The 24,556-nt window shown below is 41.9% G+C and overlaps 1 protein-coding gene across 3 annotated transcripts in view; it reads right to left on the bottom strand.

The window, feature by feature from the left end:
- Positions 1–16,766: 16,766 nt before the first annotated feature.
- The window catches only part of sema5a (sema domain, seven thrombospondin repeats (type 1 and type 1-like), transmembrane domain (TM) and short cytoplasmic domain, (semaphorin) 5A), a 193,809-nt gene continuing 186,019 nt past the window's right edge, over positions 16,767–24,556 (bottom strand). For 2 of the 3 annotated variants that reach the window (XM_036935136.1, XM_021620458.2), the window contains 3 exons: positions 23,856–23,900; positions 23,136–23,347; positions 16,767–20,128 (listed from right to left, as the gene is read on the bottom strand). In XM_036935136.1, coding sequence (XP_036791031.1) covers positions 20,009–20,128; positions 23,136–23,347; positions 23,856–23,900 — 377 coding nt within the window. In that variant the 3' untranslated portion in view covers positions 16,767–20,008. Of the gene's footprint in view, positions 20,129–21,756; positions 21,984–23,135; positions 23,348–23,855; positions 23,901–24,556 lie in introns of all 3 variants that reach the window. The other variant, XM_036935137.1, reaches the window with a different exon arrangement.

The raw sequence follows: 24,556 nt of genomic DNA on the forward strand, positions 1-24,556 counted from the left end.
GCAGAGACAAACTTAATCTCATCTGAACCAGAATTATTTTCAACCCTTCTGGACCTGCCCGACCCCAAAACACAGTTAGTCAATGTAGGAGGACAGAAAGAGAGAAAAATAGAGAAAATGAGAGCGAGAGAGGAAGGCTTCAGAGCATCAATCTAATGAACTCACAGGACCCCCGGCTGGTTTTCAGAGGTGTTTACTTGTCTAAAACCCCAGAATAATCTGTCTCTCTTAGTCTCTCTCCTTCCTCTTCTCTCCCCTCAGTCTGAACAAGATTTCACTTCCCGCTGTTGCTTAGCACACCTATGTTAGACCTCCCACCTCTGTCAACACAGTGTACGGGCACCACAAACACACACATATACCCACATTAACATTTCTTTTTTCCATATACAGTACATGTATAAATGCCCATAGTAGGTCTGTGAATAGACTAGTTGAGTCAGCACTAAATGGTTTCTTACATCTGTTTGAGGCCACCACTCTTGCTGAACATTGCAGGAGTGCTGCGTGTGTGTACCTTTATTTTATTTATTTATTTAACTAGGCAAGTCAGTTAAGAACAAATTCTTATTTTCAATGACGGCCTAGGAACAGTGGGTTAACTGCCTTGTTCAGGGGCAGAACGACAGATTTGTACCTTGTCAGCTCGGGGATTCGATCTTGCAACCTTTCGGTTACTAGTTCAACGCTCTAACCACTAGGCTACGCTGCCGCGTGTGTGCGCGAGTGGGTGTGTGTACATACGTGCGTCATTGGTGCCTGTCTACCCTGTAGTTAGAACTGTCTACCCTGTAGTTAGATCTAACCCTGGTTTGAGACACAGCAGGTATAAAATCTCATCTCGCTGAGGGTTTTCTGTCTCTGTTCAGTGAGGTATCAGATTCTACTGCCTTGCACATCTCTGAGACCAGCAGGAAACACACACAGTGAACAACCCACACGTCTGACGGAGAAAGAACATAATCATTGAAGGATGTACAAACATTTGATTCAGTGAACAAGAAATGACTATTAACTTCAGACTATCAAGATGTATTTTTCCTGTGAGGAAGAACACATTACTCCTACCCAGAGCCGTGTATACAACTTGGCAACATATTCTCAGCAACATTTAAAAAAATATATGTTTGGTGCTTACATGGTGGGCAGTTTGCTGCTAATCAATTAACCCCAAATTATTAACATACAGTATGAACTTCCTTCATCCTTTCTCTGCCATTTGTAAAACCCTGAATCCCCAAACCCATGAATAAAGCCATATTATGAGTAATCACAAAGGGCTGACTATTTAACATCTTTAAGCATTAATCTGTCTCAGTTTGCCCTCTGATGAAGAGTCCTTAAAGGTGTGGTGAAGGTTGAAGCGCAGGGTGAGATAGGACAACCCTTATCTTAATTACCCCCATCACTCACACCCTCCTCTATCTGAGCCCTCTCTCCACACCAGGACATTAACCACTAATAAAATAATAAAAGATAGCTCATTGAGGAGGAGTTTCCCCTTGCAAAGCAGGACAAACTGATTTCTATACGCCGTTGTGAGAAATTTAGCTTCATAGCTGATATTTGTTGAGTTTGGTTGAAGTTTTTGGAGGTGAAAGGCACCATTTGTAATGGCTGTGTGGAGGGGCATGTTGACAAACTATCACCCGTTGTCGAGGGGTAATAACACTCATTTGGGAAGGTTAGCGATTCTGCATTTGACCTTTGTATTAATCTGGCAGTTTGAACGCAGCAGACGGTGGTTTTATGTTACACTTGCCTGCCAGTAGTTTTAATGCAGGCAGATTGGGATCATTTGTCACAGATGATGTTTGGATCATCACGGGGTTACAGGGGTTATCAGTGAGCGGGAAATAGAAGGGTAACACGCAGAATGTTGAAACATAAACATTCCGGATTTAACTTTAAAGACAACAATGACAGTCACATCTCCCCTTCTTTGGCATTAGCCTGGATACCAGTGTGTTTCTGCTTTAGTTTTGGTCGACTCCTTTGTTGTTGTCATACCAAACAACAAGTACAACCAATATCTGGTATAAATGCTCTGGAAAACATCAGGAGCAAGCCTTGATAGACAAGAATGAGAGCTTACGGGAGAATGAATGGTGTGTTATTAAATCCAACTCTACTGTATATTTGACCAACATTACAGTAATTAATGGATCCCATACATAATTATAACAGGGTAATTCATAAGACTGGGTAATTCTGTAATTTTCTCATGACCAAATTGCATGTTATCCAATCAGATGCACCAGAGGTTGGGGGCGTTTTAGAAAATGAACAAAACCTGTACTTTACTTAGAACTTTTCACAATCACTTAAATGGGACATTAATAGTGCTGCGTTCAGTCCTACCAAGTGCAATGATTACTTTTCTGTAGCGTAATGATTGCAGAGTTAAACAGATTCCCCATCGTTATGATAGTCTCTGTCTCCATCTTTCTCATCTTTAAGGTAATCCATATTCTTATGGGCACCAATCCCTGTAGTGTTTAAGTGCCCACTTTGAGTGCTGCCATTAATCACCCAGACAAACCATGACTCAGAGAGGACTATTCTCTATGTCGCATACTGAAAATACTGCTTCTAAAACTACAAAATACCTTTCTTCATATTTCTAAATGGAAGCTTTAATTCCTGCATAATAGACCGTTGAACAAGTATGCGTTCCGTGTCCAGTTGAAGTCGGAATTTTACATACACCTCAGCCAAATACGTTTAATCACAGTATTTCACAATTCCTGACATTTAATCCAAGTACAAATTATGTGTCTTAGGTCAGTTAGGATCACCACTTTATTTTAAGAATGTGAAATGTCAGAATAATGAGTAGAGATAATTATTTATTCCAGCATTTCTTTATTTCATCACATTCCCAGTGGGTCCGTCACGTTCGTCGTAACGAGGAGACCAAGGCGAAGCGTGTTATGAATACATCTTCTTTTAATAAATGAAGAACACTTAACAAACGATACAAAACGAACGTGAAGCTAATACAATGAGTGCTGACATGCAACTACTCATAGACAATAACCCACAGATAAACCAAGGAATATGGCTACCTAAAAATGGTTCCCAATCAGAGACAACGATAAACAGCATTTAGTCAGCCACCAATTGTGCAAGTTCTCCCACTTAAAAAGATGAGAGAGGCCTGTAATTTTCATCATAGGTACACTTGGTACACTATGACAGACAAAATGAAGAAAAAAAAATCCAGAAAATCACATTGTAGGATTTTTAATGAATTATGGTGGAAAATAAGTATTTGGTCAATACCAAAAGTTTATCTCAATACTTTGTTATATACCCTTTGTTGACAATGACAGAGGTCAGACGTTTTCACAAGTCTTCACAAGGTTTTCACACACTGTTGCTAGTATTTTGACCCATTTCTCCATGCAGATCTCCTCTAGAGCAGTGATGTTTTGGGGCTGTTGCTGGGCAACACGGAGTTTCAACTCCCTCCAAAGATGTTCTATGGGGTTGAGATCTGGAAGACTGGCTAGGCCACTCCAGGACCTTGAAATGCTTCTTACGAAGCCACTCCTTCGTTGCCCGGGCGGTGTGCTTGGGATCATTGTCATGCTGAAAGACCCAGCCACGTTTCATCTTCAATGCCCTTGCCTTTACACGGATCAGTCGTCCTGTTCCTGTTGCAGAAAAACAGCCCCAAAGCATGATGTTTCCACCCCCATGCATCACAGTAGGTATGGTGTTCTTTGGATGCAACTCAGCATTCTTTGTCCACCAAACACGACGAGTTGAGTTTTTACCAAAAGTTATATTTTGGTTTCATCTGACCATATGACATTCTCCCAATCTTCTTCTGGATCATCCAAATGCTCTCTAGCAAACTTCAGACGGGCCTGGACATGTACTGGCTTAAGCAGGGGGACACGTCTGGCACTGCAGGATTTGAGTCCCTGGCGGCGTAGTGTGTTACTGATGGTAGGCTTTGTTACTTTGGTCCGAGCTCTCTGCAGGTCATTCACTAGGTCCCCCGGGGTGAGATCTTGCGTGGTGCCCCAGATCGAGGGAGATTATCAGTGGTCTTGTATGTCTTCCATTTCCTAATAATTGCTCCCACAGTTGATTTCTTCAAACCAAGCTGCTTACCTATTGCAGATTCAGTCTTCCCAGCCTGGTGCAGGTCTACAATTTTGTTTCTGGTGTCATTTGACAGCTCTTTGGTCTTGGCCATAGTGGAGTTTGGAGTGTGACTGTTTGAGGTTGTGGACAGGTGTCTTTTATACGGATAACAAGTTCAAACAGGTGCCATTAATACAGGTAACGAGTGGAGGACAGAGGAGCCTCTTAAAGAAGAAGTTACAGGTCTGTGAGAGCCAGAAATCTTGCTTGTTTGTAGGTGACCAAATACTTATTTTCCACCATAAGTGGGAGAACTTGCACAATTGGTGGCTGACTAAATACGTTTTTGTCCCACTGTATATCAGCCTCGTCACACCCTGACCTAACCAAAATAATAAAGAAAACAAAGATAACCAAGGTCAGGGTGTGACAGGGTCAGAAGTTTACATACACTCAATTAGTATTTGGACTCAAATGTTTCGGGTAGCCTTCCACAAGCTTCCCATAATAGGTTGGGTGAATTTTGGCCCATTCCTCCTGACAGAGTTGATGTAACTGAGTCAGGTTTGTAGGCCTCCTTGCGCGCACACACTTTTTCAGTACTGCACACAATTATTCTATGGGATTGAGGTCAGGGCTTTGTGATGGCCACTCCAATACCTTGACTTTGTTGTCCTTAAGCCATTTTGTCACAACTTTGGAAGTATGCTTGGGATCATTGTCCATTTGGAAGACCCATTTGAAACCAAGCTTTAACTTCCTGACTGATGTCTTGAGATGTTGCTTCACTAAATCCACGTCATTTTCCTTTCTCATGATGCCATCTATTTTGGTGAAGTGCACCAGTCCTACCTGCAGCAAAGCACCCCCACAACATGATGCTGCCACCCCCTGTGCTTCAAGGTTGGGATGGTGTTCTACGGCTTGCAAGCCTCCCCCTTTTTCCTCAACATAACAGTGGTTATTATGGCCCAACAGTTCTATTTGTGTTTCATTAGACCAGAGGACATTTCTCCAAAAAGTATGATCTTTGTCCCCATGTGCAGGTGCAAACAGTAATCTGGCTTTTTTATGGCGGTTTTGGAGCAGTGGCTTCTTCCTTGCTGAGCAGTCTTTCAGGTTATGTCGTTAAAATACTTGTTTTACTGTGGATAAGGATACTTTTGTACCCGTTTCCTCCAGCATCTTCACAAGGTCCTTTGCTGTTGTTCTGGGATTGATTTGCACTTTTTGCACCAAAGTACGTTCATCTCTAGGAGACAGAACGCGTCTCCTTCCTGAGCGGTATGACGGCTGCGTGGTCCCATGGTGTTTATATTTGCATACTGTTGTTTGTACAGATGAACGTGGTACCGTCAGGCGTTTGGAAATTTCTCCCAAGGATGAACCAGACTTGTGGAGGTCTAAGCTGGACTTGGTTGATTTCTTTTGATTTTTCCATGATGTCAAGCAAAGAGGCACTGAGCTTGAAGGTAGGCCTTGAAATACATCCACAGGCACACCTCCAATTGATTCAAATGATATCAATTAGCCTATCAGAAGCTTCTAAAGCCATTACATAATTTTCTGGAATTTTCCAAGCTGTTTAAAGGCACAGTCAACTTAGTGTATGTAAACTTCTGACCCACTGGAATTGTGATACAGTGAATTATAAGTAATCTGTCTGTAAACAATTGTTGGAAAAATGTATTGTGTCATGCACAAAGTAGATGTCCTAACCGACTTGCCAGAACTATAGTTTGTTAACAATACATTTGTGGAGTTGTTCGAAAAATGAGTTTTAATGACTCCAGCCTAAGTGTATGTAAACTTCCGACTTCAACTGTATATGTTTCACTCACACACACAACAACACGCACACATGCATGCCTGCATGCATGCACGCACGCATATAGATACACACACACGCACACAGCTTCACAGTGTATGGCAACACTGTTTTGTATCCATTATGATGGTGGGTTCATGTAGACTGTAAGTGAGAAACAACCTTTCACCTTTAAATAAGACTGACTGAGCACGTGCCATGGGTGGTTCTGTGTTCCATTTAACATGACTTCACCTGTAGGGCTGAAACCAGAACTCACCTGGAATCACAGATGATGTCATCTCATTCTAGAACTTTACAGAACCTCTCCCACACAGAGGAAAATAGGACCAAAGACAACTGCAACATTTTTTAAATAGGTGTTCAGACCCTTTGCTATGAGACTCGAAATTGAGCTCAGGTGCACCCTGTTTCCATTGATCCTCCTTCAGATGTTTCTACAACTTGACTGGAGTCTACCTGTGGTAAATTAAATTGATTGGACATGATTTGGAAAGGCACACACCTGTCTATATAAGGTCCCACAGTTGACAGTGCATGTCAGAGCAAAAACCAAGATTGTGTCAAAGCACAGATCTGGGGAAGGGTACCAAAAAATGTCTGCAGCATTGAAGGTCCCCAAGAACACAGTGGCCTCCATCATTCTTAAATTGACGAAGTTTGGAGCTGAAGCTGGCCTAGAGCTGGCCGCCCGGGCAAACTGAGCAATCGGGGGAGAAGGGCATTGGTCAAGGAGGTGAGCAAGAACCCAATGGTCACTCTGACAGAGCTCCAGAGGTCCTCTGTGGAGATGGGAGAACCTTCCAAAAGGACAACCATCTCTGCAGCACTCTACCAATCAGGCCTTTATGGTAGAGTGACTAGAAGGAAGTAAAGGCCTGCGTGGAGTTTGCCAAACGACACCTAAATGAAACCTGGCACCATCCCTACAGAGGATTTGCCTGTCTACCCAGACTCCTTCCTCCGGCCAAACGGGTCGGGATTTGTTTAACAAACTCTGCCATCGTGGTAGTCTGCAGAAACATTGCTAGACAAACACAGTCCTCTCTCGCTAGGGGGTTTATTCAGACCCAAGTTACACCCACATAAATATAATTTTATTCTCTTTTTATGCACTTTTCTCTCTATGCATATTCTGACCTTGAACTTAGTCATGGGGACAAGCCAGTGTCAGCAAGGTACCCTGCAAGCCAGTGTATTCTGACCTTGACTTAATTGCCTAATAATTCTACAACCTTTATCAGGCTAATATTTTGAAAATCCTGTTCTCTCGATGTAGTCCAGTGAGTTTGCCAACAAAATTCAAATGATACCGTTTATAAAAGGATGGCTAAAGAATGATGTACTGAAAATCCTATTGAATAAAAACTCCACAAGAAAATCTGTTGGCCAGCAAGTGGGAGGGTTTTCAGCGGTTGAATTCAATTTATTCAGAGCACGCCCAGCAGCAAAGCCCAAGTAGCAAAGCCCGTTACACTACTGCGTAAGGTGTGAGTGGTCCAAACACACCAAGAAAGTAGTGAAGAGTGCACAACAACGCCTTTTCCCCCTCAGGAGACTGAAAAGATGCCAGGACAAGGGTAAGGTGCAACAGATAATGTTACAGGGAGACTCTCGGTCTGCCAGACTGGACGTTAAGAATATGGCAAATGCCCCCTTCAAAGGTAGGCAACGTATCGATCCCTGCCTGGACGAGAGGGTGTGCCTCTCTACAGCCAATGAACTAAACAAGTTCTTCACCCTCTTTGAAACAGTCGTCTCCCCCGCTCCCCTGGCCTGTCTGGAGGAGGATGTCATGGCAACCAAGAGCGTGCTTGTCATCGATGAGGAAGTCATACAAAGAGTATTCGAAAGCACTGGAGCACGAAAGAGACCGGGGCCTGATAACATGTGTCTTGAAACGCTGTTCCACTCAGGTGTCTTTTGCTCTCTCTTTCAGCGGTCCCTGGATACATTGGAAATTCCATCTCTATGGAAAAAATCTACTGTTGTACCTGTCCCAAAAACCTCTCATGCATCTGTATCAAATGATTACAGACCTGTCGCTCTTACCTCTCTCTTGATGAAATCTCTTGAAAAGATCATCAAGGCATACATAGTCATCACCACCAGCCACCTTCCTGACCCCCTCCAGTTTGCATACCGGTCAGAGAGAGGGACAGATGATGCCATCCTTTCGCTCTTACATCTGGTGTAAATGCATTTGGAGGGCAGTGAAACCCATGTGCGTATCATGTTTGCAGATTTCTCCTCTGCATTTAACACAATCAATCCGTTAGTCCTCGCGGACAGACTGAGAGGAGACTTCAGACTTGATGCCATGCTTATCACATGGATCACCAACTTCCTAACTGATAGGTCTCAGCAGGTACGAGTTGGCAACACACTCTCTGAGGTGCGCACTACTTCAGTTGGAACGCCACAGGGCAGTGTTCTTTCACCAGTACTATACATACTGTATACTTTCGTATTTGTATTTATTATGCATCCCCATTCTCTTTTATAAATCATTCATTGAGAGCATTCTGTCCTACTGCTTCACCTGCTGGTTTGGGAATATCAAGGTTGCAGGAAAATAGGTTGGGCAAGATAGTCAGGACTTGTGGAAAAAATAATCTCTCTACCTGGGCAGCGACCTCCTTAAGGAGAATAAAATAGCGGTTGACTCTTCCCGTCCACCCCACCATGAATTCCAGCTCCTTCCCTCTGGACGTAGGTACAGACTACCTAAGGTTAAAAAAAATAGGTCCAAGTACTCTTTTATTCCAAATGTAGGACTAATTGCACTTAGCACTTGCACTATGAAACTGCACTTACCCTGCCTATTTGCTTGTAAACATCCTTTGCTATTTATTTTACATTTTTAGATGTGATATGTTTTATGACTGCTGCTAGATGAATTGCCTCTTTGAGGACATTAAAGTTTTTCTGAATCTGAACTGTTGTGAGCCATATCTCCCTGCTCTGACACAGAGAGGGAAAGGGGAATATGAATGAGGGGAATAGGCCCAGTGCAGCTGGTGAAGATGAATAGAATCAGAACCTTTTTGTGGGGAATCTGGCACAGAGAGGAGAAAAGGAGAGGGAGAGGATGAGAGGGAGAGAGGGAGACTTGAAAGTAAGGTAGATGATAGAGGTCTTCCTATAAAGGTAAAAATTCTGGCAAGGGAGGAGAGAGGATAGAAGAGAGGATAGAAGAGAAAGAAAGGAGTGATAGTGAAGGTGAGTAATTTAGATAGAGGACTCCCATTGAAGGTCACAGAAACCTGGACCCCAGTGGCATCAGCCATCTTGGCAAGTCACATCAGTAACAGCTTTCAACGAGTTGAATGAGCTGGGTTTCTAAGGGGAGTGTTGTTGTACCTGATAAGTTTAATACATTTTTAACTGGGGGGTGTTACGGAGGAAATTGCACCCCCTCTGCATCCTGTGCCTTCCTGCAGCTGTACTCTGGAACTGTGGAGGCACCTGGAGGACCAGATGTCTTGGGTTGACATCTATGGTGGCATCTATCCTATCCTCCAACTGGCATGGATTTCTATGGTAATATCTGTCAATCCTATCCTCCAGTTGGCAATGTGTATCCTCCATTGGCATAGATTTCCATGGTGCTGATCAATCCCCCAGCTGGCGTAGAACATCTATGGTGACATCTATTCCCAGTCGACAGAGAGAACCCGTTAAGATCCAGCCAGGGCCCTGTCTATCTCCCTACCCAGATCTCCCTTAGCTCTGCTGGCAGACCAGACCCTTTTTGTTGCTCCCCATTGGACAGAGAGAAAGTGGGAGGAGGGAGTTGCCGCTGGGGATAGAGGGCTTTCTATGAAGGTCACAGGAAACTGGACCACAGTCATATCCACCATCTTGGTAAGGGACATTGGTAACAGCTGTCAGTGGGGTGAAGTTGGAGTTGGACAAGCTCTCTCTCATCACCCCTCCTCTCTCTCTCTCTTTCACCCCCTACCCTCTTTCCAGAGAGACTCAAACAGCTGTAGCTTGAGTGAACCCAGGAGATATTGTCCAGAGACTGGCATACAGCCTATCTTCGGGGGGATGGTAGACGGGCAGTGGTGGAAAAAGTACCCAATTATCCTACTTGAGTAAAAAATCAAGATACCTTAATAGAATATTACTCAAGTAAAAGTGAAGGTCAACTAGTAAAATACTACTTGAGTAAAATTCTAAAAGTATTTGGTTTTAAATATACTTAAGTATCAAAAGTAAATGTAATTGCTAAAATATACTGAAGTATCAAAAGCAAAAGTATAATAATTTCAAATTCCTTATATAAAGAAAACCAGACGGCATCATTTTCTTGTTTTTTATTTATTTACGGAGTGCCAGGAGCACACTCCAACACTCAGACATCATTACAAATTAAGCATGTGTGTTTAGTGAATCCGCCAGATCAGAGGCAGTAGGTATGACCAGGGATGTTATCTTGATAAGTGTGTGAATTGGACCATTTTCCTGTCCTGTTAAGCATTCAAAAAGTAACGAGTACTTTTGGGTATCAGGGAAAATGTACGGAGTAAAAAGTACATTATTTTCTTTAGGAATGTAGTGAAGTAAAAGTAAACGTTTTCAAAAATATAAATAGTAAAATAAAGTACAGATACCCCAAAAAACTACTTAGGTAGTACTTTCAAGTATTTTTACTTCAGTATTTTACACCACTGTTGATGGGTTGGTTGTTTAGTAACAAAACCAATGTCTGTGCAGCTATGGGGCAAAACAGACAGGGTTGGCTTAGATTGTTGATAACATGTAAGCTGTATTTCTTCTCCAATGTTTATTGAAAACATATATGAAGTGGCACAATTTACACTTTTCTCTCAAATACATTGTTACAGTTATTGATTAGCTAACTAGCTAGCAACATTTAGCCATATTAGAATGATGTCCCAGTCAAAACAACTCAAAACCAAACATGGTATCAAGAACAAGATCAAATGAGCTGAAACGAGCCACTTATGAATAACCACATGGTAGCTTCTTATCATTGTTGCTAGCTATCTGACCATCCAGAATCACAACAACACCCATTTGAAGAGCACACATCATTTTTTGTGACGTTGTCAGCTAACCCCTTTATGGAAGCAGGCAACAGTATCCACACAGTAACAGAAGCAAAACAGTAGGACTATTTCATTGCATAACCTAGCCCTCATCTGTATTCAGCACGATCGCAGTTTGATAGAGTCCTAAAATCAAGTGTTTTGTCAACCCCCTCACCCTCCTACACTCACATGAATTTCTAGGTGAATTAGTAGGGTCTAACATTGGCACTGTGTCACAGTGATAGCAGCTATAGATAAGCCGTGCAATTTAGGAAGAGTACCCACTTCACATGAATAAATATTCATGGATATCCTCAGCGGGGTGAAGCACAGTCTAATGTTGCTATGCCCACTGTGTCTGTTTCAGATGCAAAAGCACATCCCTCTAATACGACTCTAATTCTGTCACGTATGACCCTTTGACTTCTCAGGCTGTCTGCATGCTGAACTGCTAATGTGGCTGTATGTATAATGAGATAACATGTTTAAAAAAAAATCTAAGTAAGGTGTGTGTGTGTGTGTGTGTGTGTGTGTGTGTGTGTCTGTGTGTGTGTGTGTGTGTGTGTGTGTGTGTGTGTGTGTGTGTGTGTGTGTGTGTGTGTGTGTGTGTGTGTGTGTGTGTGTGTGCGAGAGAGGGTGGGGAGAGAGAGAGAAAGAGAAGAGGGCTCTTGTAGGGAGAAGAGGGCTCTTGCAGACTCTGGTGGACATGTGGCTGACATGTGGTCTGGATTTCTGGGATGCTGACAGTCTGGTGTGTGTATGGTGTGTGGGTGTGGGTGTGTGTGTGTTTACTCTAGAGTGAGGCTGTCCTGTTTTCTCTCCAGGTTGAATGATGTGGGCATCACCAGACTCAGACCCACATGGTTACACTTACTCTTACCCGGCTCTGAGACTCCATCTGATCTGCAACAAAATAACAGCCTGTCTTTTCCCCACTCAAATACAGCTTCAAAAGGCTCCTACATTTGCTCTCCAATTTGACAGGTCAACTATTGCAACATTAATTATTATTTATTTAACTAGGCAAGTCAGTTACAAACAAATTCTTATTTACAATGATAACCCACTGTTCCCCGGGAGGTTAACTGCCTTGTTCAGGGGTAGAACAACAGATTTTTTTCTTGTCAGATCAGGGAATCAATCCAGCAACCTTTTGGTTACTGGCCCAACGCTCTAACCACTAGGCCACCTGCCGCCCCAATTAGAACCAACCCTTTTGGTTACTGGCCCAACACTCTAACCACTAGGCTACCTGCCGCCCCAATTAGAACCAACCCTTTTGGTTACTGGCCCAACGCTCTAACCACTAGGCTACCTGCCGCCCCAATTAGAACCAACCCTTTTGGTTACTGGCCCAGCGCTCTAACCACTAGGCTACCTGCCGCCCCAATTAGAACCAACCCTTTTGGTTACTGGCCCAACGCTCTAACCACTAGGCTACCTGCCGCCCCAATTAGAACCAACCCTTTTGGTTACTGGCCCAACGCTCTAACCACTAGGCTACCTGCCGCCCCAATTAGAACCAACCCTTTTGGTTACTGGCCCAGCGCTCTAACCACTAGGCTACCTGCCGCCCCAATTAGAACCAACCCTTTTGGTTACTGGCCCAACACTCTAACCACTAGGCTACCTGCCGCCCCAATTAGAACCAACCCTTTTGTTGCTACGGAACTTTGAAGAGAAACATTCTTATTGGTCCTGTTAGAATGAATGGGCTGGTGGAAAGGAAAGATCTGAGTGTCTGAGGAGGTGTTCCGGACTGTTCTGATGTAAATGTGAATGAGAGAGAAGAACTCCCAAGGGAGGAGTAGGGCTTAATGGAACATCCACGCTCTGTCAGTCTGTGACAGGAACAATGTCACTCACTTGCCCTGTTTGTCACTCACCGGCCTCTGTAGACACACTAATTGGCAGATTACAGAGTGTAACATGACACAGCGGCAGACATGTGCGCACACGCACACACACTTCTCTGTGGCAGACAATAATACATTCTAAAAGTGCTAAACTGGCAAAATGAGACGTAAGGGATACAGGCGAACGGTGTGTAATCCATCTAACAGAGTACCTACCATCTAGTGTATTTAGTGTTGCTGAGAAAGTTGAGATAGAGACAGACATAGAAGAGTATGGTGTTTATTGGTATCCTCTTTTGCATGGTCTGATGTATGTAGTAAGGCACAATATGAGGCAGAGACTTGTGTGAACTTCTCTCTGAGTGAGACATAGCCAAATGTCAGTGTGGGTAAGTCATCCATTGTCCCAAGGGCTAATGTCAGCGGCTGAGAGGGGGAATGCCACACGTGTCTGAATGACTAAGTGCAACATAGATCATACCGTCCAAGAGCCAAGGGAGAAGGCAGGCTATTGTGAGAAATGGAATTGCTGAGGAAAGCTCCAACAGTGTTCTTGTACCTGTAGATTTGTGTGTGTGCGTGTTTGTATGTTTCTGCATCAAGTAATAACACTGATCAAGGTTGATGTAGGGGGCAAATAGCCATAGCTAATTACAACATGCACTCAGCAGCCCATCAGTGTATTTGAGAGAGTGGGTGTAGCTCTGCAGTTTCATGAGAAGCAAGGATGTCTATACAACTCACACACACACAAACACACACACACACACACACACACACACACACACACACACACACACACACACACACACACACACACACACACACACACACACACACACACACACACACACACACACACACACACACACACACACACTTAGCAATCCTCCAGGCACCCGAAAAGTGCAGCCAGAGTTCTGTAGGGCCCCCAGGTCCCCAGCTCCATCTCTCTCTGAGGTAAAGTGGAGTCAAGGTAAACTGAGATTGATTCTCCTGGGCCAGAATCCTTCCATTCTGGCTGGATCAGCACTCTCACCCTTTTGGGCCCACTGACGGTGATGATTAATAACACACTCACACACGGACCTGCACGCACACACACGCACATGCACACACACTCCATTACCCTTTGCACACAGATGGCCCGTCAGGTTGAAGGTTGATGGAGAATAACACTGCTGCGCTTCGCCACGTCATATAGATCCATTAGACCTAACCACCCCCTCTCTGCATCTGTATCCTTCACGTATCCTTCCATTGCTACTGATGCCATTCATCACTATGGACTTGTTAACAGACTCTTGTAAAGGCTAAAAGAGTCTGTTACCGTGGTCTTGAGTGATTCACGTAGCTCTCCCAACTGTAAGTATTTTTCTTTGATGTTAGAGTGTGTTTCTGTTAGTTAGTGTAGACTATGACAACCCTGAAGTGTACCAAGCGGTTTTTAATTTATGCACAATAAAACAAGCAAACATATAAAAAAAATAGTTAGTTACAATTGAAAACATTGAAGAAACCAACATACTGAATATTTCACTCAGTTATAGATGTACATCATCTTTAAACAAAACAGAGATATTACACCTTGAAAAGTACCACTTCAGGTTCTGGAGAAGGATGTTTGTAAAGCACTATCTCCATGTCCGTTACCATAACCCCAGACAGAATCAATTCATTAAGCCACACAGCCAAATCAACAATTGTGAACAAACAGTTTCAAAATTATGAATTCCAAAATTATAAAACTATACAAAGTAGGGGAGACCAGTGGCAACTGTAACACCTTGAATTTCTCCACACAGAAATCAGCTAGAATGATTCAAAATCCCTCAGCACATGTCCATTTAGGAAAATATCTCACTATTTTCACACTTTATTGGCAAATGTTTGTTTAGGGGTGAAAGTATTTGTTTTCCAGCAGCTGTATTTTTCTTATACTGTCCTGAGCATTAATGTTCAAGAATTCAAACTAGCATCATTTGCATTACTATATGTTGGCTCACCATTGACATGATTGACATGTGTCACTATTGTTGTCTTTTGTTAGGCACATGAGGTTTTGTCATGGCTGCTAGGGTTTGGGGTAATTGCAATGCAATGTTAAAATTACCCTGAGCCAAGAAGACAACTTATGAAAACAAGTGATTTTAACTTGGATAAGGTAAGTCATGTCAAAGGTAGCGGATTCACTACTTACCAACAACAGCTGCAAATTCCAATGAAACTACATTACGTTTTTGAAGTTCACTCCTTGCTTTGTCCAACATCACTATCTTGAATTTAGCAAATAAGTTTTGTATTTGTTTTGAGTGACGTATTTGTTTCGTTTCATTGCACAAATGCTGGTTAGCAAGTTTCTCACACTGGCTACCTGTTGAAACTCTAGGGGCAGTATTTCATTTTTGGATGAAAAACGTTCCCGTTTTAAACAAGATATTTTGTCACGAAAAGATGCTCGACTATGCATATAATTGACAGCTTTGGAAAGAAAACACTCTGACGTTTCCAAAACTGCAAAGATATTATCTGTGAGTGCCACAGAACTGATGCTACAGGCGAAACCAAGATGAAACTTCAAACAGGAAGTGAGCAAAATTTTTGAGGCGCTGTTTTCCATTGTCTCCTTATATAGCTGAGAATGCGCAAGGAATGAGCCTACACTTTCTGTCGTTTCCCCAAGGTGTTTGCAGCATTGTGACGTATTTGTAGGCATATCATTGGAAGATTGACCATAAGAGACCACATTTACCAGGTGTCCGTCCGCCTGGTGTCCTGCGTCGAAATTGGTGCGTAATCTCCAGGTGCAAGTATTCTTCCATGTGGATTCAGAGGAGAAAGCAGACTTCCACGAACGATATATCATCGAAGAGATATGTGAAAAACACCTTGAGGATTGATTCTAAACAACGTTTGCCATGTTTCAGTCGATATTATGGAGTTAATTTGGAAAAAAGTTCAGCGTTTTGATGACTGAATTTTCGTTTTTTTTTGGTAGCCAAACGCGATGAACAAAACGGAGCGATTTCTCCTACACAAAGAATCTTTTTGGAAAACTGAACATTTGCTATAGAGCAAGGCGAGACGCTAGCGTCTCACCTGGCCAACAGGAAATGGAAATGCGCAACGCCAAATGCTAATAGTACTCGATAAAATTCAAACTTTCCTTAAAACACACATGCAGGGTATTGAATTAAAGCTACACTCGTTGTGAATCTAGCCAACATGTCAGATTTTTAAAATGCTTTTCGGCGAAAGCATGAGAAGCTATTATCTGATAGCATGCAACCCCCCGAAATACCTGAAGGGGATGTAAACAAAATAATTAGCGTAGCCGGCGCTACACAAAACGCAGAAATAAAATATAAAACATTCATTACCTTTGACGAGCTTCTTTGTTGGCACTCCTATATGTCCCATAAACATCACAATTGGGTCTTTTTTCGATTAAATCCGTCCATGTATACCCAAAATGTCCATTTATATAGCCCGTCTGATCCAGGAAAAAGAGCTTTCCAAAACGCAACGTCATTTTTTTTTATTAAAAAAGTTGCCTATAAACTTTGACAAAACACTTCAAACTACTTTTGTAACCCAACTTTAGGTATTAGTAAACGTTAATAATCGATCAAATTGATCACGGGGCGATCTGTATTCAATAGCAGCTACTCTTGAAATCATGGTCCACATTCACTCTTCCATACATTTCCTGTTGTGTACTTGACTCGAGGAAGTGCCTATTTCTCATACAACCAAGGATTAACTTCAATGGAATTGCCAGTACTGGCGACATCGTGTGGAAGCTGTAGGAACTGTAAACTGACCGCTATCTATTTTCCCTTGCCATAGACAATTCAGAGACTGGCGGATGGATACTGTTTTGTTTTTTTTGTGAACAGGTTTTTCTTGGGATTTCGCTTGCTATTCACGTTCTGTTATAGTCACAGACATGATTTAACCCGTTTTAGAAACTTCAGAGTGTTTTCTATCCACACATACTAATCATATGCATATACTATATTCCTGGCATGAGTAGCAGGACGTTGAAATTTTGCGCGATTTTTAACAAAATGTTGCAAAAATTCAAGAGAGCCTTAAGAGGATTTATAACTGAGAGTCTCCTCATTGAAAACATCCGAAGTTCTTCAAAGGTAAATTATTTTATTTGAATGCTTTTCGTGTTTTTCTGAAAATGTTGCCCGCTGAATGCTACGCTAAATGCTACGCTAGCTATCAATACTCTTACACAAATGCTTGTTTTGCTATGGTTGAAAAGCATATTTTGAAAATCTGAGATGACAGTGTTGTTAACAAAAGGCTAAGCTTGAGAGCTAGCATATTTATTGCATTTCATTTGCGATTTTCATGAATAGTTAACGTTGCGTTATGGTAATGGAATTGAGGCTGTATTTACGATCCCGGATTCGGGATGGCTAGTATCAAGATTAAGCATGGAGGGAGCAGGCCTTCCATGACAAGTGCAGGGGGGTTGCCTATCAACACGTGCCTCAGAAGGAGTCGACATCATAGTGTGACAAATTCCCATGATTTGTAAATGTTTTCAGACCGAACAGCTAGGGTGATCGCTAAAATGGCTTTGAAAAAAAGAAGATTGCAGCTAATAGGGAGAAGCATCTAACAAAGTAACTACATTATGGCATTCACTAATCATAAACTATTTACATACGGCATAATATAAATGTTGGTACATTTGTGGAGAAAATTCTTACTTACTCAACCTTTAAAATAATTATACAAATAGTAACTAACATTGGATCCTATGTAGAGTGCCATATAAATTGTAAAAATATATAATCTGGGCACTATCAGACTATTCAAGAGGTTTGGAGATTAACTGAATGGCCATGCACAGGGTGTTACTGTAAATATTGATTACTTACATAGAATATGTATATTTATTGCAAAATCATTACATATGTCTCTGATAATATGATAATTTATCATGTTATTTGGGTTATTTTTTAGGTGTTACATTTGACCCCTGCCACTGTTACAATTGCCCCTGACACAGGACTTTTCTGATTAAAATCTATATTGGGATCTGACCATCTTATGTACAGACATATAAATGGTATGAATGATTAGGAGACAAATGTTAGTTTCTGATATATAAAAATGACTGGCCTAGCTCAGGTTGTCTCTGAGCAATAGAGTAAAATATAAAAAGTGTTACAATTGCCCCCGCTCTCCTCTATGACGACAGCTTAAGCATGATCTAGTTACATATTCCTGACCATTCTTTCTTTCAAATTTATCCAATCTACTTGCATGAACTCATTACTTCTTCACAAAAACAAAGAAAATGATTATTTTTTAACACTGACATTGAGTAAATGGACCTATAAAAGCTACAGAGACATATATATATATGCTTCTAAATGAGCTCACTGTACAATAACATCAACAAAAAGCAAAAAAGATTGTACACTGATATCTCAACCATTGCTAACTGCTAAACTGACGCCAGCCCTGTAAGAGAAAGAAATATGGTCACATCTCTAAAATATCTACATTCTGATCGATAGCTGTCACAGGTAGATGGTTAAAAGCACTAGATCGGTTTAACAAAAGTCTAAAATTGGGTAGCCATTGAGTGACAGCTACCCTGGGTACGCTAAGCACGTGATTATCTAACGTTGAGCATAGTAGTTGGGTCAAATTCATCAGGCATCACTAAGGCCACCCCATTTGGGGTACGCTGTAGGACCCTAGCACAGCAGATGAAGGGGAGTGGCTATACAGACACATCTGGTGCCCAAATTGATGACATATATTGTGCAGCTGAGAGTCCAGTGGAGACTAATGATTTCGGTTCAGTCAGTCATCCTGATGAGCCCTTCCCCGTTAGATAGTTTATGCTGGCTAGCTAGCAGCAGCAGCATGGCGCTAGTTACAACTTGTAAAAGAAAGTTGTGTTTATTTTGATGGGCGAGGGAGAAAGTAGTTGTAGGCTATTGGTCACCATCTGGATGTCATGCCAATGACATGCCAATTAGGTAACATAACGACAAGCCGGTGCAAATGACCCTAACCATGCCACTTGATTTTATTTTGAATGGGATAGCGTGCTACTAATATTGGTAGTAACCATCTGGATGTCACAGTGATTACAGTCCACTGCTCATTTGGGAGAGTTTGCGCTACAAGCCGGCAACACAACACGGGGCAGTGTTCTTCGCTCCCGCTTGCCGCAGTTAGGAGAAGGAAGTAGCTAGATAGTGTAGCTAATATCAAGCCAGGATGACAGCTAAAGCACCGTAAATCTACAGTTACGGCATTACGTCTCCATGATTTATTTATTATTATTATAAAAATGGAATGATTCTGAACACTCCCAAATCCCAACTTCGGCAGACAAGTTTTAAATTCTTGCTGAAGTTTCTAGCCACAAGCAAACTAGCTAGCTGGGAAGGGCTCATCAGGACAACTGACTGAACTGAATCCGTTTGTCTTCACTCGACTCTCAGCTGCGTGACATACGTCAACAATTTGGGCACCAGGTATGTCCGTATAGCCTCTCTCTAGACGGAGCAGTTATTGGACTACAGACCAGTGGAGTGGAATGTGACCAACCATGCAAAACTGAACAGAGCGACAGAAAAAAACACGTCAGATGAATTCATGCAAAGCAGTTAGGTGGTTTTCTTCCCCCAGAACAGACACAGTTCTGGAATCAGATAATTCACAGGAAATCAAAGAGGGATCCATCCCATTCAGACAGCTCTTTAAGTTTTTATATATATATTTATATATATATATAGATCTTTTTTATATATTTTTTATTTATTTTTTAAACTTTTTTCCATTCCTTTCATGAAAAAAACAAAATTCCAGTTGTCTCCATGTTTGAGAGTCAAGTCAGGATCTTGTTGTTTTTTGTTTTTCCGAAGTTGAACATTCCCAGTGAACCCCATCAGAACACCTGAAGGAAAGTAAAGTGGGCATGTCCCTTTGACTGTCACTGTCTGGCTGTAATTTGATTGAATGGCAGCTGCCTAAGTGTCCCAGAGTAGGAGGGTCCCACATAAAATGTCACAAATTACATTAGAAACCACAAAGCAGAAAAAAATATGACATAGTCAAAGCGAGTGGAGTTGTTGTCTGCACAAGGGTGTGTATCCCCGGTGCTGTAGCCCAACGAAGGGTTAATAGTCATCGTAAGTGTTAAGGTCCGTGAAGTATGCGTTGGTGTATGTTTTCCCAGCTAGCTGGGGGTTGAAGTACTTATTTCTTTCCTCCAGAATCAGGTTGTTCTTATTGAAAGCCTGTGAAGGACAGAGAGAGAATAGGACGAGAGCGAGAGCAAGAGAGGGGAGATGGAGAGAGGAAGAGAGAGATGTGTCAGTGTCAACTGTATTGTAAGGATCAAATAATGATTCAGTCTAGATGGGAGAGTGCAAGGTAAAAGGAATACGTCAAACAGAAAAATAAACCTTGGTAGCGTTTATGAGACGACAATATACAAATCAACAGGAGGTCCCTACATGAATAAAGCATTTCAATGAGCAAGGCCAAAGCACTAACAACAACAGGCTGGCAAAATGATAACCACTGAGCTGGTGCATTATGATGAGAAACCATATGTCCATTGATCTCCTCTCTAATGTCTCTACATCAGCAGCTTTCATGGCTTTCACATCTCCAAATCCCTGAGGACGAGTTCAATTTAAAAAAATATTAATCAAAGAAAAAAAATGAAGAAAGAAAAGTGAGTCAGAAAATAAGGGCCACAGGGTATCTCTGTAGTACCCTTCTCTGTGGTTCTATGGAGATACCATACATTTATGTGAGTTAAGCACCCTGCGCTCAGTACAACCTCAGCAGTTTGCTAAATTGATGTGCGTGCGCCCCTCTGTCTTATTGTCTTGGCTAAGTGCATTCTGAAAGCCCCTGGAGGCGACATAATTCAGCACTTGATGATGCTGCGTTTGTTCTTGATTGATGGATCCGTATATCACCTGATAGGGTTGTGAGTGCTGAGCACAAACACACATACTATTATTCTGTCTCGATCACATTTAAATGGCTTGCACACAGAGGCGACAAACATAACTTAAAGATCGAATCATGTGTTATTGGTTGAGTCTAAAGTCAATTTCCATGTCTAAAATGGAACTAAATATACATTCTCAAAAGTCGAAATCTGTCTGAAACAGTAATTTCTTGTATCTCTGCCAGTGGCCCCATGGCTGCCCTCAACCATTAACCAGCTGTTCTCAGACTTCGTCTACTCTGCCTTTCTTCCTTAACTGTGCTTAATTGGCTAAAGAGTGATTAGGGAGTGTTTTTAGTGGAGTAAACAAAATCTGTTGAACAGTGGGGTGGCATAAAAAAGAAAGAGGACAGCTACGGAGAAAACAGAATGAGTTACGAGTTCCCTTTTCTCCATGGTAACCCATCATTAGAAAGCCAAACAGAGCTAATAAGACAGAGAAAGACAGAAAAGGGAAAAACAAACACATGCAAATGAGAAGAGTCAGAACATGGTGGACGTTTTAGAACGGAAAGAGATGAGTGGAAAATACACTGCCTTCTCACAAGTCTATGGGTAGTCCTATGGCAGGGTGGGGGGCAAATCTGGTCCTCAGGAGCCTCAATGTCTGCTTGTTTTCATCATTTCCTTCTGATCGAGACCTGAGAGACCAGGCGAGTGCACTCTCTGATCAATCAACCAATTGATCAATTAAGAACCTGACCAAAGTGAAGAGTGATAGAAGAGGGATGACCTATCCCTAAAAGCTACTGACTAACTGATTAAGTGCCAAAGAGAGAAGAGAAAACCAGCAGACATTACGGCTCTTGAAGACCGCAGTTGCCTTCCTCTTGCCCTATGGGATGAATATGAAATAATGGGATTTCCGAGCAATGAGAGAGAAACTGAGTCTACCCCAACCTGCCGCACACAGAAGCGCCACAGGAAGTGGGGGCGCGGTGGGGAGGAAGAGGAAGGAGGTTGCTGATAGGCTAGGAGGAGAGTCAAGAGGCGGGATGTTGTAGAGGTCAGAGGTCAGTAGAAAGTTAGTAGAAAATCTCCAGGCCACGCATGGACACGGCCATGTTAGCAGACAGAGGCTGACGCATGCCGGGTTCGTCCAGGGTCAAGAGTACGGACACATCGGGCTGAGGGAGCAGAGGAACGGGCAACAGTCATCCTCACTGGAGCCACAATGGACGACTAAGTTCTACTGTACCCATTGAGGAAGACAGGTGGTCTGTGCTACTGTAGGTGCAGGGGGCTACATGGTCATTCTATGCCCTCCATAAGAAAGGACACACCACTGAATCATCAAAAATGGCATTCTTTCAGCTATACTCACTGCCTTTGTCTCAACAGCGCTCTAGAGCAAAATCTTTCCGAGCTCACCTGAATGATAACGATATTATTTTAATCAAACAAAGAACGAAGCTTTAGGAATTATAGTGCCAGGTGTTCTTCTTTCTCCTACAATACAAAATGAAATGACAGAATCACTCTTCTCACTTTTAGAATATGTATATTCAGCTGTACAACCCAGCCATTAAAACAAGAGTAAAGACTGAGGAATAATACGCTTTGATTTTTTTTAAAATGGCTCTTTTAGAGTTTTTCACTTAGCCAAACGAGCATTGTCCATATTCATATTATCCTCTATCCGTAACTGCAAAGTAGATTATGCTCACACACCAGACACTAATTACATGATAGATGGATACTTTTCAAATCTTTATTCTGCTATGGAAACTGCATTCTAGATCTGCGTCAGAGACTCCATTCACTTTAGATGGCGTGTCTGTTCAGTCATTTAGAGGAGATGAATACTCTTCTGAAAGCTAGCTCTCTGTCCACGCGATATGCTAACTCACATGAAATAGTGTCTCAACTGCTTAGCCCCCTGACTTCATAGAATTCTAAACTAAGTCTTTCCAAAACCAAGCCTTGTGTCAAGAGTCATCTCAGAGATGATATAACTAACTAATATTATTGATTTATTATTGAGTTAAACCAGGATGATCCACTGATTTTAAACATCTATTTTAGAATGAAGACCTGGAACCTATTCACTACATATAAGTAACTTACATTATGTATATTGTGATGTATGTTGTTAGTAACTTATGAGAAAGCAGTGTATGGCTATATATGGCTAAAGACACAGAACAGTGCAGTCACACAGAGTAGACGCAGGACCACACACACACAAGTACAAAAAGCTACAGTACTATAGACCAGCCCAGAGGTATAGGTGAGCCTGGAATGTTCTAGAAGGCCACAGAGTGTGATAGTATACAAACCTTAATGGCCTCCACCGAGTCATATTTGTCCAGTTTGTTGATGTGGTTGGTGATGGAGGTGTTGAGTGGTGCTGCTGAGATGGGGTGGATGACCGTAGCATCGTGAGACTGCTGCTGGTAGCGCTGGCAGTAGGTGTACACTAGTAAAGTGACCAAACAACCCATGATAGAACTACTCAGGCCTACAGCAATCATATGGAACAGGTTGAAATCTGGAGAAGGGAAAAAGAGAGAGAAAAATGTTTTCAATGGTCAAAATAAGTTGACTGCGCAGTGATTGATGTCACGTTAATAAGTGTGGATGAATTCATTATTGATACAAACAAATAGCACACTATATTATCACACCTTCACACCACATCAAATATCAAACTACATTAAAACACTAGCACACCACATTATCACACTACCACACTATCACACAACATTATTACACTGCCACACTACATTATCACGCAAACACACTACATAATCACACTACATTATCACACTGCCACACTACATTATCATACTTTCGTACTACATTAAATGTCACACTACATTACACTAGCACACTACATTATCACACTACATCATCGCATTACCAGACTACATTATCACACTTTCATACTACATTAAATATCACACTACATTATTACACTATCACACTACATTATCACACTACATTATCACACTATCACACTACATTAAATACTACATTAAACCCATACACAGTCATACCTCCGCATCTTCTCTCCTCCTGACTTGAACGAGCAATGGAGACTTCTGTAAAAGAGAAAATTAAAAGAGATGCTGAACAGAAGAACACACTTGTTCCCTTGACAAAACTGTATAGATAATGTTGAGGTCTTTGAACATTATATTGAGAATGAACCAGAGGATGATAAAGCCCATCACTAGACACCTGAAGAGTTTTATGATAAGTACTGTATGATAATTAGTGTATCTGGCCTCATTACGGGAAATGAAGTACACAACCCTACTAACGACCCTTAATCGAGTGGCATTCCCATTAAAACAGATGAGTGATAAGGAACTAAAGACAAACTGGTGTTTCAGAAAGATAAAGTGTACACTCTTAGAAAAAAAAGATGCTATCTAGAACCTAAAAGGGTTCATCAGCTGTCCCCATATGAGAACCATTCGAAGAACCTTTTTTTTTGTTCCAGGTAGAGTCCCTTTTGAGTTCGAGGTAGAACTATTTGGGGTTCCTCTGTGTAAAGGGTTCTACATGGAACCCAAAAGAGTTCTACCTGGAACCAAAAAGGTTTCTATCTGGAACCAAAAAGGGTTCTTTGGCTGCCCCCATAAGAGAACCCTTTTTGGTTCCAGATAGAAACCTTTTTGGTTCCAGGTAGAACTCTTTTGGAAACCTTTTTTCTAAGAGTGTACTCACACTTATCACCTAGCATAGGCTACTG

The sequence above is a fragment of the Oncorhynchus mykiss genome, chromosome 11 (genome assembly GCF_013265735.2).
Source record: "Oncorhynchus mykiss isolate Arlee chromosome 11, USDA_OmykA_1.1, whole genome shotgun sequence".
Classification (NCBI taxonomy): Eukaryota; Metazoa; Chordata; class Actinopteri; order Salmoniformes; family Salmonidae; genus Oncorhynchus; species Oncorhynchus mykiss.